Consider the following 13,995-nt stretch of genomic DNA (forward strand, 5'->3'; position numbering starts at 1 on the left):
GCAAACAAACAGCAAACTAACCGAACCCTCAAAGGAGGTGCACAGTTCAGCTGGAAGAGCACTCTACAACAATTCTTGCCAAAGGAATTCTTCCATTTCTAATATTGTGGGTTTAAAAAAAGTTTTACTTTGACTCTTCTCTATTTTGGGAAATAAATAAATCAGTGTGGGCTAAAATAAATAGCCACAGATTGGTAGTGACATAAATGATTGGTCTGCACCCATCATTGAGGGGGGAAAAGGCATCTCCTACAAAGGATTCCAGAGCAATTTGGAGGCCATAAGCTTAAAAGAAGAGGAGATAGGTCTCTCTGTACTACTAAAGTGTGGGCTGTGCACAGTGAGTTTCCTTCAGAGACTGTGAGAAAAGCAGGGAACACATAAACTCTGACATGTTACCAGGGTCACATAATGCCACAAGATGGAATCCCACCTTTGTGATCTCCTTCCCATGTACCCACAAATCTGGTCTCATAATATATCAAATTCCAACAGTGGGAACCTGCAGTATACCTGGCCATGCTCCATCAAGACCCCCAAAGTCAGGGAATGTCTGAGAAACAGGCTCCAAAGGGAGACTTCAAAGATGTATTGACCAAAGGGATGGATTCTGGAAGAGGACATTGGGCCCGTGAGAGTTATGGGTAATAATACCATTCCCGAACTGGCTCTTAATACAACCAGGGTTCCATGTTAATAGAAGACATTAACAATGGAGAAACAGTACAACATCTGGGAACCCTTGGTACTATCTTCTTAAATTTTCTTCTGTAACTTAAAAATTGTTCTGAAAGATAAAATATGTTCAGGAGAAATGTTGGGTTCCAGGGGCTGGGTAGGGGGTAGTGTTTAAGGGGGATACAGGTGTAGTCTGGGAAGATGAAGACATTTGGGAGACGGGCTGTGTGACAGCTGCATAGTTAGAGACGAGCTAAGGGCTGGGAGAGGTGGCATAGGCCTTTAATCCCAGCACGTGGGAGGCAGAGGCAGGAAGATCTCTGTCTCAGAACAAAACACAGCCGCAGCAGCAATCACAGCGACTGGCTAAGGCTAAGAATGGATGTCTCTGCAAATACTGCATCCTGATGGTTGATGGGTGTATGCAAAAGACTTCAATGTCAATCACTCATCATTGGGAAATAGGAACCAGACCCATGAGTGCTAGTGAGGGTGTAGGGACCAGGATGGAATGCCAGCAAGTTACACCTTACAGCATTTAGTATGGAATCTCTCGGAAGCACTGAAACTACTGTATGATCCAGCAATCCTCCTGGATATGTCAAAAGGAATCAGTACAGTCATGTCACAGATAACCACACTCACGCCCCTCATTACTACAGCATGGCTCTCAACGGCAAAGAGGTGGAAGCATGCACGCCTGTCTACACATGAGTAGAAAACTCCACCTGTACACACAGTGACATTATGATTCAGCTTGAAAAAGAACAAAATCCTGTCATTTTAAACAAGAAAAGGACCCGGAGATCACTACGTTAAATGAAATAAGCTGGGCACAGAGAGACAAGCACCTCCTGGCCTCCAGCGTGGTCTGCAGGGGAAGATGGTCTCGAGGGAGGTGAGTGCAGAGATGGCTGCCAGACACCAGGGAGCTGGAATGGGTCGGGAGGGTGTTGCTCATTGGGAACTGAGCCACAGTTAGACCAGGGCAGACAGCACTGTTGAGCTACTGTATCATATGGTGACTGAGGGGACACTTGTACCCTGCACTCAAGACACCTACAAGGAAGGAGCACTACCCCATGAGAAAATGCCAAGTGCAAGGAGGTAGGGGTGTGCAGCCTGATCAGATATTGTCCAGTGGGCATGGGGCAACATCACACAGTCGCCCTTAACAGGTGCTGTGCTCATGTTTTTATGCACCACTTAAAAATAAATTTAGGTTTAAAAGATACTGGGTTCCAATCTAGCTATCTCACCCACATCGAAGTTAACTGCGGCAGCCGTGTGACCAAAGCCTCAATTCTGCACCATCACTGTCCCTTCCAGGAAGCCTCCCTGTCCTTGAAGTCTGTAAGTATTCCCAAACTCTGAAAGTGACACACAATCACCGAAGCTTTGTAAACAGGGTAGCGGTGCCATTAGGTGTATTGATTCTAATATTAACGTGACTCTAGAAGCTGGATGAAAATGAATGCACAGGACTGGTCCAGAGCCAGGAGGGACCCAAAGGCTCCCCCCAAGAAGGAGGTGATGAGGCTCAGTCTGATGGTGACAGAGATTCAGCCTAGGCTCTGAGCTCAGCTCCGAGTCAGGCTTATCTGAGACCCATGACTGTGTCACAAGCAGATCCCACAACCAGACAAGCAAGCACGGGGGTGGTCTCACCTGAAGCACATTGCCTGTGCCTCCCACCGTAGCATTCACCTCACCTTGAGAGAGCTGAGGGATGGCTACCTCATCCCTCTTCTGGGTAGTGAGGAGGGGAGACATGTTCATGTCAACTTAGAGGCAGGACTTTCTGAAGCAGGATGTGGAGAACACTGCCAGTTGCTATAGCGACAGGGCCCTGGCCCCAAAGCACCTCTCTTTCAGCTGCACTGAGGAAGCCTCACTGTATTCATAGGATGCCAAAGTGACGAAGTGTGAGGTATAACACCAGATGACTGTGGCAGTTGTGATCCTCCTAGAAGCAGCTCTAGAAACTGACCTGCGTTTTCAAGCCTGTTACATTCAGCTTCCCACCCTAGCCAGCTCTAGCCTCTGTTCCCAGATCTAGTCCTACCAGACACACTAGAGGACAAAACACAACTGAGGTACCCTAGATCTCCAATCCCCAGCCTCTGGCCAGGCCCTTTCTTCCTTGTCTTTCTCTTCTACACGCACATGCTTGCAGAGCACGCCACGGCATATCCTCTAGCCTTGCCTTTGGGACACTCCATCCTCTGAACCCTCAGCCCCTCCTCTCTAGCTAACCATTAACCATGGTCACTTACATCCATGGTCACTGCTGTGCTGAGCTCAAGGCCTGACTTATAGGCAGCAGCCCCAGGTTCCATTTCCTACTCTGTGCGGGTTCGCTGTGTATCTGCTATAGGAAAGTTGCTGAGCAATACCTTGGCACACATATCACTATTATCCCCTTCTCTGCCAGCGAAAGACATAACTAATGGATTGCAGAATTCTCCCACTAGGTGAGGACTCGGCCTTGGGATAATTTTTATTTATTTATTTTGCATACAGTGTTTTACCTGCATGTAGGCCCACATGCCAGAAGCATCAGATCTCATAGGTGGTTGTGAGCCACCATGTGGTTTCTGGGACATGAACTCAGGACCTTTGGAAGAGCAGCCAATGCTCTAACCTCTCCAGCCCTTGGACTCATTTTCAATATACAGCTCTAGTGTGGTAAGCAGCCTGATGAATATGTGGATACAGGTGACCATAAAAAACTACTCAGGTAGATCTGGGATGTGGAAGAAAGCCTACCATCCTCAGGAGAAACCAGAAATCAGCCAACCAGTGTCCGACAAACAGGACACACGCTGGTCATAAACAGATGGGCACCCAGATCTCAGGCTAGAATCAGTGGACCAGTGGACCATTCGAACTTTGTAGGTATAATTTATTAAGAACTGACTGGGATAGGAAGTGTCTCTAGGAGCATGTCAATTACTGAGGACCATAAAAAGTGCCACTGTTTATCAAGTCTGTATACGTCTATAACCCTTCGCAGTTCAAATGGGAAATTGGAGTCTCAAAAAGGGACGCAGGGGACCTAAGGTCATACAACAAGTGTCAGGCTAGAGCCCAAGGCCCCAGGAGACAGACAGTGGAGTAGCACAAGGCAGATGAGCAGGGTGAAGCAGGTTCTGGAGCCTCCAGCCTGGAGAAGAAGCCAGTGGCTGGACTTACCCCTTGCTCCATGCTTTCGTTGGCACGGTCTGTCACTTTGGAGATGAGCGTCAGAGCGCCTGGGGAGGAAAGGACAGATGGAGCTTTATGAAGGCTAGTCCAGCTTCCACTGCCCTCAGCCCTTCTCTCTCTGTCTCTTCTGTGGTGGCACCAGTTTTTCTCACTATAGCATCAGGTCATGAGCCTCACCTCAGCTCTTCCAGGACTGCCTCAATTTCCCCGGCTGCTGACTATATTACAGTGGGTCCACACTGGTGAGCACAGAGGCACCAGCTCAGGAGGGAGCATGGTATGGTTAAGGCAGCAGCAGACATCTTTAAAAAAGCATCCTTCTTAGCTCACCCAACGCTGTGACCTTCTCTTCCTCTGTTGGTCAGAGGCCCCAGGCTCCCACAGCTAAGGACGGTAGAGGTCATCTCAAGAGCCTTGAGGGGTCTCTGGCAGATGCCCCAGAGGTGTCATATGCAGACAGCTGAGCCTGCCCCATGTCTACACTGGATGCTGGTGTAGACTTGAGGGCTGGTGGATAGGAGACAAAACAAGGAGGTGTCCCCTCCTCCAGGGTGTCTCCAGACTTACTCTGAGTGTTGTCATACTCAGCTGAGTCCGGGCACAGGTTGTTTAAATAGTCTGGAGGGAGAGAGAGAGAGAACAGTCAGTTGGACCTGTAAGGCAGCCTCCTGTCCTCCATAGAGAGGGATGAGCTCCACAGAAATGGGGTGTCTACCTTTTCACTACATCAGCTCACCCCACGACTAGGACCCTCTTAGCATCCTGGCCACCACTACCAGTCACTCACGCATTCAATTCCTATCTATTTATGATCTGCTGTGTCCCTGGTATGGCTATACCTCTGGGATACAGGCACCAGAAAGTACTGTCTGTTGTTTTGTGGTTACAAGACATGACAAGCCACACAGTGTTATATTACAGTGTAACTATACTACCGTGGGTCCACACTGGTGGGCACTGAGGCACCGGCCCAGGAGAGAGCATGGGGTAGTTAAGGGAGCAGCAGACATCTTCTTCTTAGCACAGGCTCCCACAACTAAGGATGGTAGAGGTCATCTCAAGAGCCTTGAGGGGTCTCTGGCAGATAGCCCAGAGGTGTCATATGCAGGCAGCTGGGCCTGATTCAAGTCTATATTACAGGGAGGAGGTACTAACCCCCAACACAGCCCCTAACCCTGTTATCTACCCTCTGCTTTGCTCCTTGAAGTCTGGCCATACAGGAAATCTTGCTATCCCTTGAACATATCGAGCTTGTTAATACCCTTGGTCCTCTCGATTTGTCATCTCTTCTGGAGCTTTACACAGCTCATGTCCTTTCTTTGCTCAGATCTTTGTTCCATGTCACCTCCTTGGAGAGGTCTTCTCTGCTATATCTAACACATCAGCCCCTTTTCCTAATCCTGTAACCACTTGCCTTTTCTGTGGCATTCTCACGGATATTACATATTCATATATTTTAATATATTTGCATACTTAAATATAAAATTATTGACACTGGGGATGGACCCAGGGCCTGACATATGCTAAGCCTTATCATAGTGTCTGTCTCTCCATTTGAACTGTCACTTGCTGTCTGTTTCACTTGCTGCCATTGCCAACATCCAGCACAGGGCTGGTACTTAGGGAGCACACAATGGATACCTCCTGAATTGAAGGAGTAGATTCTTCAGACCTCAACCTCAGCACAATTTCTTTGTGACCCCTGAAACTGCATGTGCCCTGCTCCACAGGGTGTCAGAAAGACTCTCATGGGAGCTTCAGAAACAGCATAGGGACCGAGTATATGTGGGAGGCTGTGGGCAGTGAGTGTGGAACTCAGCAAAGAGTCAGGGGTGTCTCCAGGGCAGAGAGGGAAGGGAAGAGGGGGGCCTAGATCTGGGCCCTGGGAGGTCACTGTGGTGGTTTGAATGAGAATGCCCCTCATAGGCTTGCATGTTTGAATGCTTAGTCACCAGGGACTGGGCACTATTTGAAAGGATTAGAAGGATTCCATGGTGTGGCCTTGATGGAGGAAGTGTGTTGGTGAACCATCAAAGCCCATGCTAGGTCAAGAGTCTCTCTATCTGTCTGTCTGTCTGTCTCTTTGTCTATCCCCCTGCCTGCCTGCCTGCCTGCCTGCAGATCAGCCACTGGCTCCCAGCTATTTCACCACCATGTCTGCTGTGCCTGCTCCATGCTTCCCTCCATGATGATAATGGATTAAGCCTCTGAAACTGTAAGCCAGCCCCCAGTGAAATGCGTTCTCTTATTAAGAGTTGCCTGGGCCATGGTGTCTCTTCATAGCGATAGAACAAGCGACTAAGACAGTTACACATTGGTACGCCAAAGAGAAGAGGTAGCCAGGGTGGCAAGGGGGCAGAAGGCAGGAGGGAGGCTGAAGAACATGCCACAGAGCTGAGAAGGACAGGCCTCAAGAAGTAGCATACGGGGCTGGAGAGATGGCTCAGTGTTTTAAGAGCACTGACTGCTCTTCTAGGGGTCATGAGTTCAATCCCCAGCAACCACATGGAGGCTCACAACCATCTATAATGTGATCTGCTGCCCTCTTCTGTACAGAAGTGCTGTATAAATTAATAATAATAATAATAATAATAATAATAATAATAATAATAATAATAATAATAATAAAAGAAGTAGCATCCAGCAAGGCTACAGTGGTGTCAGCAAGCCTGAGGCGGAAGACATCCACTCTTCTCACCTAGGAAGACAGCTTTTGCAAGATGTTAGCTGATTTAGGGAATGCAGTGAGAGTGTCACCAGGTTTCTGTGTTTGGGGACAGGAGGAGTCACCGAAGCAAGGTTTCCTAGGTGGCGGGAGGGTGGTGACTGTGGCGGTGGCGGTGTATGTGAATCTGTGGGGCCCTGCAGGTCTGGAGCCGGGGCATCTCCCCACACATGCTTACACACATGAAGTGAAGTCCTCAATCCCACGTTACCCGCCTTAGTCCACCTGGGCGCAAATGGCTCACCAGTGAGCAACACCTGGTACTGGAAGAGGCGCTGGACTACGCACAGCATACGATGCTTCACGCTCTGGCCGCCCCCTTGCGAACTCTGCTGCTTTGGAGACAGGAGGAGAGAAGCCGTCAGAGACCCCCCTCCCCTTGACCCCCCATGGGCCCACTTCATCCTGCTTTCTGACCAGTCACAATCTCCCACATTGTTGGACCCCAGGCTGTCTTCCACCAGGAAGCCCTCTTGGACCATCTCTCTGGATTCATGGTCACACCCGGAAATACCTCTCCGAGGCCATATTCTTCCCCAACATTTACAACAGAGGAAAGCTCCCCTTTGCCCTTCCAGGACCTAGGTTTCCAGTCTGTGACCAGTGCTGACCATTTCCTTGATTATGCTCTGCCTAGGCCCCTGCTTGGTTGACAGAGATGGGAGAACTAGTTCAAGACTCTTCCTGTAGCCTAGCCATTCACTGTCCAGCAAGGGCCATTCTGTTCTCGGCTCCCCTCCTGTTGGGTGGGCCTTCTAGCTCCCAATAGGTCTCCCCATCTGCTACCCAGCTCAATTCTCCCATATGTCTCATTTACTTCTCTTAAGTCTCTCCATGTCCCCCTGCCCAGGCCCCGCTACATCCTTACAGCATGGTGTCTAAAGACCTAGGGACCCACCTCAAATTCCCGGACGGTGGTAGCCAGCCGGGGTGAGAGCAGGCAGCTCTCAGCAAGCAGCCCCAGGAACTTGTCGAACTGCAGGATGTGTGTGGCGTGATGTTCAAACTCCTGCTCATGGGCCAGGAAGATGTCGGCCACCTGCTGCTGGCTCTCCCCACTGCTAGGAAGAGGACAGGCAGTGAGAAGTCAGCCTTGGGGCAAGCAATGGGTGAGAGGTGGGGTTCTAGAGGCTGTTTCACTTGGGGTACACAACTTACCACCTCTCGCTGGGCTCCCTGTTTGTCATCCGGAGGCAACATTTTGTATTTGTGGAGGGTTTTGTCTGTCCTCCCCCCCACCCCTAGGTGGCATAAGTGGGGTGTGGGACCCCAGGCTGCTCACCAATCCCCCAGCCTCTGCTCCAGGTTCTCCAGGATGCCCTGGTGAAGGTCACAGATAGCTGGGAGCTCCCGCAGGCCCTGCCGCAGCTCCTCCTGGGCCAGTGGCTCTCTGCCCTCTTGCTCTATGTTCTCCAAGGCCCTCAGGACAGCTCCATGGAAATCCTGCAACCCCAGAGGCCTGTTACGCACAGGGCAGGGAGGGCCCTTGAGGCTCCAGAGCCCTGACCTGTACAGAGGCAGCTGCAAGAGCTGAGGCCATTGTCATCGGCTCCACACTGTCACCTGTGGACCAGGAAGGCTAGCTGGTACCCATGTTGTTACAGGGGTGTCTTTGCTATTGTTCACACAGAGCGGTGCCATGCCGTGGTGACTTGACTGGTGCCCTTCTTTTACAAGACAGGGAATCAGTCAGTGATTCCTTCTCTAAGGAAACACAAAGTCCTTGCTTTCTATTGTCCACCTTGGAAGAAGCTCTGGCGCTAAGCTGTTTCAGAAAAGAGCTTTAACATGCCATGGCAGGACCAATGAGATTGCTTAGTGGGTCAAGTCATTGGTGGCCAAGCATGACAAGTTCAATTCCTGAGACCCACAGACTGGGAGAAGAAAACAGACTTTCATTAGTTTCCATCAAATCTTCACACGTGTACAATGGCATGAATGAGTATGCACACATACACATACACTCAAACACTCGGACACATACAAATATACACGCAAATATTATTTTAAAAAGTTAAAAATGAAAGACACAGTAGATCTGAAGTTCAAGGTTGTCTTGGGCTACATAGAGTGTGAGGCCAGTTTAGGCTACAAGGGGCCCAACAAACACTCATTTAAAAAAAAAAGAAAGAAAGAAAAGGAAAGGAAAAGCTACAGCAGGTGCCTGTGACCCAAAGTACATGAGAACCAAAGTGGAAACTCACAGAGGTGAACGAGAGGTCTGTACAGACACCCGTGCACGGGCCTACTTCTGACTTCTCTTCTGGTCTAGTCCAAGGTAAGGAGCCTGACACCCACCTTCGTCACTTTCTCCCCTTGCTCAGCACACAGGCATTAGCTCACAGCCTCATAAGAAAGAGTGGGCAGAGGGAAACTCATAGCTTTTTTTCAGAGGACATTGTAGAGGAATTGTAATCCAGCAACCTGGCTGCTCTGGCAAGGGATCACGTCCAAAGACCTTCTAGGTCTATGTGATCCAGCTGGAATGCAGACGCACTCTGGATTACAGTATGATCTGTCTGGAGTACAGACATACCCTTAGTACCTTTAATCCCAAGCAATGAAGGTAAGGTTAGCTTACAGAAGGAAGCAGCCATGTTTGATGGTGACGTCTAATTGAGGGGCAGACAAAGTGATGAATCAGAGAAATATTTGACAGAATGAGTCAGAGATAAGATGTGCCCAACCCACATGAGACCAGGACAAGAAAGAGACGCTACTTAAGAGCAGCAATGGAGCGAGAAGAGGGTTTTTACGGAGTGTTTCTTACCAGGACAGTTCGACAGAGAGAGGCTGCAGAGAGTACAAGCTAGACACAGTCAAAGGCAGAATGATCCAGAGGATGAGAAGGAGCCAGATTATTGCCGGAATTAGTTTGAGGCTAAGCAGAGCAATTAAGTCAGAAGCCAAAAGAAGTCAGTTTGAGTCAGTCAGCTTGGAGAGGACTTTGAACAGCTGAGTTGAAACAGCCAGCGAGAGTTCAGAAAGACCTAGAAAGGCTTGGGAATAGCTCTCATCTCATCTCTTCTTTTGAGGAAATAAAAACATTTACAGGGCATGGCTAAAATGTTATTTTAGCATTAGCTGCTTATATCTCTTGCCACGTGCGACTGGAGGACCAGGCTTTGTCACCTGTTCTAGTTTGCTTTCTATTACTCTGATAGAACCATGACCAAAAGCGACTTGAGGAGGAAAGGGTTTCTTTCAGCTTACAGCTTACAGTCCATCACCTAGAAAAGCTAAGGCAGGAACTCAGAGAAGACACATGGAGGTACAAACTGGAGCAGAGGCCATAGAGGAATGATGCTTATTGTCTTGCTACTCATGGGTCTCTTAGACTGCTTTCTTATACAGTCCCGACCACCTGACCAGGGGTGCCACTGCCCAGAGGGGGCTGGGCCCTCTCACATCAATCATTAATCAAGGAAATGCCACTAGATGGGCCTATAGGCCAATCTGAAGAAAGCAATTCTCAACCGAGGCTCTGTCTTCCCAGGTATGTCACGTTAACAACTGATGATGACCATGACGTTATGGGATACAAGTACAGGAACAAGCAGCTTGTATAGGATGGGTGCCCTGTGAAGTTTCAGGCTTCCACTGAGGGCTTGGAAGATGACTCCTGAAGACTGGGGGACCCCACAGCTGTGACACTTCATGTGGTATGTATTTAGAGCAGGGGCTTACACAAATTTTATTTTCTTCTGTTTCTGGAGCCCAGAGGTACCTTCAGTGTGGGAGGAACCTCATAGCCTGTGGGGAACCACACAACTGCTACTTAGCAGGAAAGAGAATTAGTCCAGGGAAGCCATGATCGGGATCCTGTCACTCTGAGTTCCACACCCAAAAGCACCACATAGTGGGGACAAAGTGAGGGAGGACAAGGAGAGAGTGGCTGGAGAACCAAGAGGGGAGAAGAGAAAAAGAAAACAGCAATTGCAGACAGACAGTGGCATGCGCAGCATCCTCTGGGGAGCTTCAGTGTTAATGGTTCTGGAATCCTTTCCTGCATGGCAATTAATTCTCACTGACTAGCTCAGCCCAGGAGGCAGGTGCCTGCAGTAAATGGTGGCCATCTGCAGGGCAGGACAGCCATCAGCAAGACAGCGCTCCTAAACCTGGAGCACAGTCACAATCCACTCACACCCGTTCTTAATGGAGTCAGGGAGTGCCTGCTGCACTGGCCGTCACCTGTGGGAAGGTTTCTGCTGCTCCTATCATTGGGCATCGCTACAGGGTCTCAGTATCCATCCCCAGGAAGGAAGGCATGCCAAAAATCTGTCTTATGCATCCAGCAAACATTCCTTATATATTCTGAGTTGTATGTATTGATCCGTAGTAAGACCCAAGGATGGCGGGAAGTGGAGACATTTAATTCTGCCAACAAAGAGTTTGTGATAAAAACAAAAGCCAGGAAGACTGGTATGACATGGAACAGAATAGGGGCCTAGGGCAAGCTAGAAGTAAGAGATCAGGCTTGGTAAAGGCTGCTGGGAAGGCATTATTTACACTGAGGTGGGGGGGCAGATGTTGATGGGAGGAACAGCATGTACAAAGGCCCCGGGGCATCTGAGAGATTAAAAACAGTCTTCATTATGAGATTTTATGAGGATAAGTACATGCACATTGTACATATGTGTACAGGAGTTATGCATGCCAGTGTCCCCTTGCCAGACAGTACAGAGGGCTAGAACAGGATGGTGCTTTAGGGGTAGACCCAAGGGCCACTCTACTCCAAGTGATTTGTGGCTTCCCCACTCTAACCTGCAAGGCCTAGAGAAGATGCTCAAGCCCATATCTACCCAGGAAGGCACTTCTGTGTGACCTCAATGACCCCTGCATCTCTGGACTCCAACTATCTCCATTTCCATATGGTGATACAAACACTTTCTTCTGGTGTGTTTTGGGATTTGTTTTCTGTCTTGCATAGGCACATCTAAGGATGGTCCCTGGCAGTAACAACAGCTGGCATTCACTGAGCACTCATCCCAAGCGCTTTGTGCCTTACACTTCATATTTTCATTCTGCCTCTGTCTCTTTCTTCTTCTCTTCTCCTCTCCTCTTCTCTCCTCTCCTCTCCTCTCCTCTCCTCTCCTCTTCTCTCTCTCTCTCTCTCTCTCTCTCTCTCTCTCTCTCTCTCTCTCTCTCTCTCTCTCTCTGTACTGAGGACTCATTCAGCCCCACCCCAGTTTCTTCATTAGTGCTCATGGCAGCCCTATCTGGTTGTGATTTCCATCTTTTCCAATGCAGACTAGAATCTCAGGAGATGGAGTAATTTGCTCAAGGTCCCCATTCTTGAGCCCATATCTGCCTGATTCTAAAGTGACAGTTCATCCCATCTCTCCAAACCCTTCCCTTATCTTAGATTGAGGTGGTAACTCGCCAATAGTCAAGCAGGAGGCTGACACATAGGTCTCCAGTCCCAGAGAGCCCAGGGACCTGATGGGCAGGTCCAAGTGGGAGATTCTTCTCTGTCTCTGGAGCTCAGAACTCACAGGGCTCTTAAGAACCATCCTTGGCTTGCTGGCAGTGAAGGTGAGGACCTTCTATTCGTGGCTGTGGTTAGGTTGTCCAAGTGACTAGTTATGCGGTGGTTTGAGTGAGAATAGCCCCCACAGGCTCATATATTTAAGTGCTTAGTCACCAGGGAATGGAACTGTTTGAGAAGGATCAGGAGGTGTGGCCTTGTTGGAGTAGATGTGGCCTTGCTGGAGGAAGGGTGTCACTGGAGGTGGGCTTTGAGGTTTCAAAAGGACACACCAGGCCCAGTCTCTCTCTGCCTGATCCCTTAGGATCGGGATGTGAGCTCTCAGCTCCTTCTCCAGGACCATGCCTGTCTGCCTGCTGCCACATTCCCTACCATAATAATAATGGACTAGCCATCTAAAACTGTAAGGAAGACCCCACTTAAATGCTTTCTTCCATATGTTGTCTTGGGCATGGTGTCCTCTCACAGCAATAGAACAGGAACTAAGATACTAGTCAGGCATGGACATCCCTGTGAGTCAAGGGGACTCTGGAATTCCACATGGCTAACCCGACACTGCCCTCAGCCACGTGCCACCTATGTAAATGGGGCCTAGAAGGCTGTAAGCTATGCCGGGAACACAGTTTCCCTCGGCCTACGCATGCACTGAAGGGCACTGGGCGTCCTGAAGGTAATCTGCTGTGGAGAAAGCAATCCTTCTAAGCTGGCCGCCAAAAAGCCTAACAGCACAGGAAACCAGGAGGAATTATGCTCCACAGTGCGAGGTATGTGAGCAGAAAGGGAACAGCTGCAAAGGGCACCGTGCTATTCTTGCACAGTTTCTCGCTTTTAACACATTGTCAAGAAAATCATTGAAAAATTTAAATGATATCAAAGAGAATAAAATATTTAAAAACAAATTCAACAAAAACAGCTCAAAACTTAAAACTCTGAAAACACAAAACATCATCGAGGGCTGGAGAGATGGGATAGCAGTTAAGGGCACTGACTGCTCTTCCAGAGGTCCTGAGTTCAATTCTCAGCAACCACATGGTGGCTCACAACCATCTATAATGTAATCTGGTGCCCTCTTCCGACCTGCAGGTGTGCATGCAGGCAGATCACTCACTGTATACATAATAATAAATAACTTTTAAAAAACAGTTGGGCGTGGTGGCACACACCTTTAATCCTAGCACTTGAGAGGCAGAGGCAGGTGGCTCCCTGTTGAGTTCTAGGACAGCCTGGTCTACAAAGTGAGTCCAGGACAGTCAAGGCTACACAGAGAAACCCTGTCTCAAAAAACAAAAACAAACAAACAACCCCCAAAACAAAACAAAACAAAACAACCCCCCCAAAAAACCAACATCATTGAAAGAAATTAACCCGGACCTACATACAGAGACAGCCTCTCTCCCTTGTGACTACTGCACTGATGTCAGCTTGCCCCCCAGTTGACACATGGCTGTCTCAGCCTCTGTCAGCATCCCAGTTTCCATTACACAAGCAGAAAATGCTGAGCCAATTACAAACCTCGTGGACTCATGTCAGCTAAGACAATCTGAAAGGAGAAAAATTTAGGAGGATATGCTTTTGTTGTTGCTCTTAAAACAGGGTCTCTTTATGTAGCCCTGCTTTGTCCAATACTAGCAATCCTCCTGCTTCTGTTTCCAGAGTGCTGAGATTAGAGGTGTGCACCACCCACCCAGCTCTGAGACTCATGTTTGTTAATTTCACAATTTACTCTGAGCTGTAAAGACTGAAGGACAGATCAATGAAGTGTCATGGAGGACCTAGAACTCCAGCTCTTTTACTTATATCGAGCAGTTGTCAATAAGGGGTGGGGGATAAGATTCACCAGGTGAGCTCAGTCCTACAAGGATCTGGGCAGCAGGATGGCCACATGTGGGAAGCGAGG

General features: G+C 48.9%; 1 protein-coding gene across 4 annotated transcripts in view; it reads right to left on the reverse strand.

The window, feature by feature from the left end:
• The window catches only part of FGD5 (FYVE, RhoGEF and PH domain containing 5), a 97,640-nt gene that overhangs the window by 19,971 nt on the left and 63,674 nt on the right, over positions 1-13,995 (reverse strand). Inside the window, exons 6-10 of one of the 4 annotated variants that reach the window (XM_084764932.1) lie at positions 7,893-8,053; positions 7,509-7,671; positions 6,855-6,945; positions 4,453-4,503; positions 3,874-3,932 (exon numbers count right to left, since the gene is read on the reverse strand). In XM_084764932.1, coding sequence (XP_084621058.1) covers positions 3,874-3,932; positions 4,453-4,503; positions 6,855-6,945; positions 7,509-7,671; positions 7,893-8,053 — 525 coding nt within the window. The remainder of the gene's footprint in view (positions 1-3,873; positions 3,933-4,452; positions 4,504-6,854; positions 6,946-7,508; positions 7,672-7,892; positions 8,054-13,995) is intronic. The other 3 variants (XM_084764935.1, XM_084764934.1, XM_084764933.1) reach the window with 3 other exon arrangements.

This window comes from Acomys minous (assembly GCF_964271855.1).
Source record: "Acomys minous genome assembly, chromosome: 17".
NCBI classification, from domain to species: domain Eukaryota; kingdom Metazoa; phylum Chordata; class Mammalia; order Rodentia; family Muridae; genus Acomys; species Acomys minous.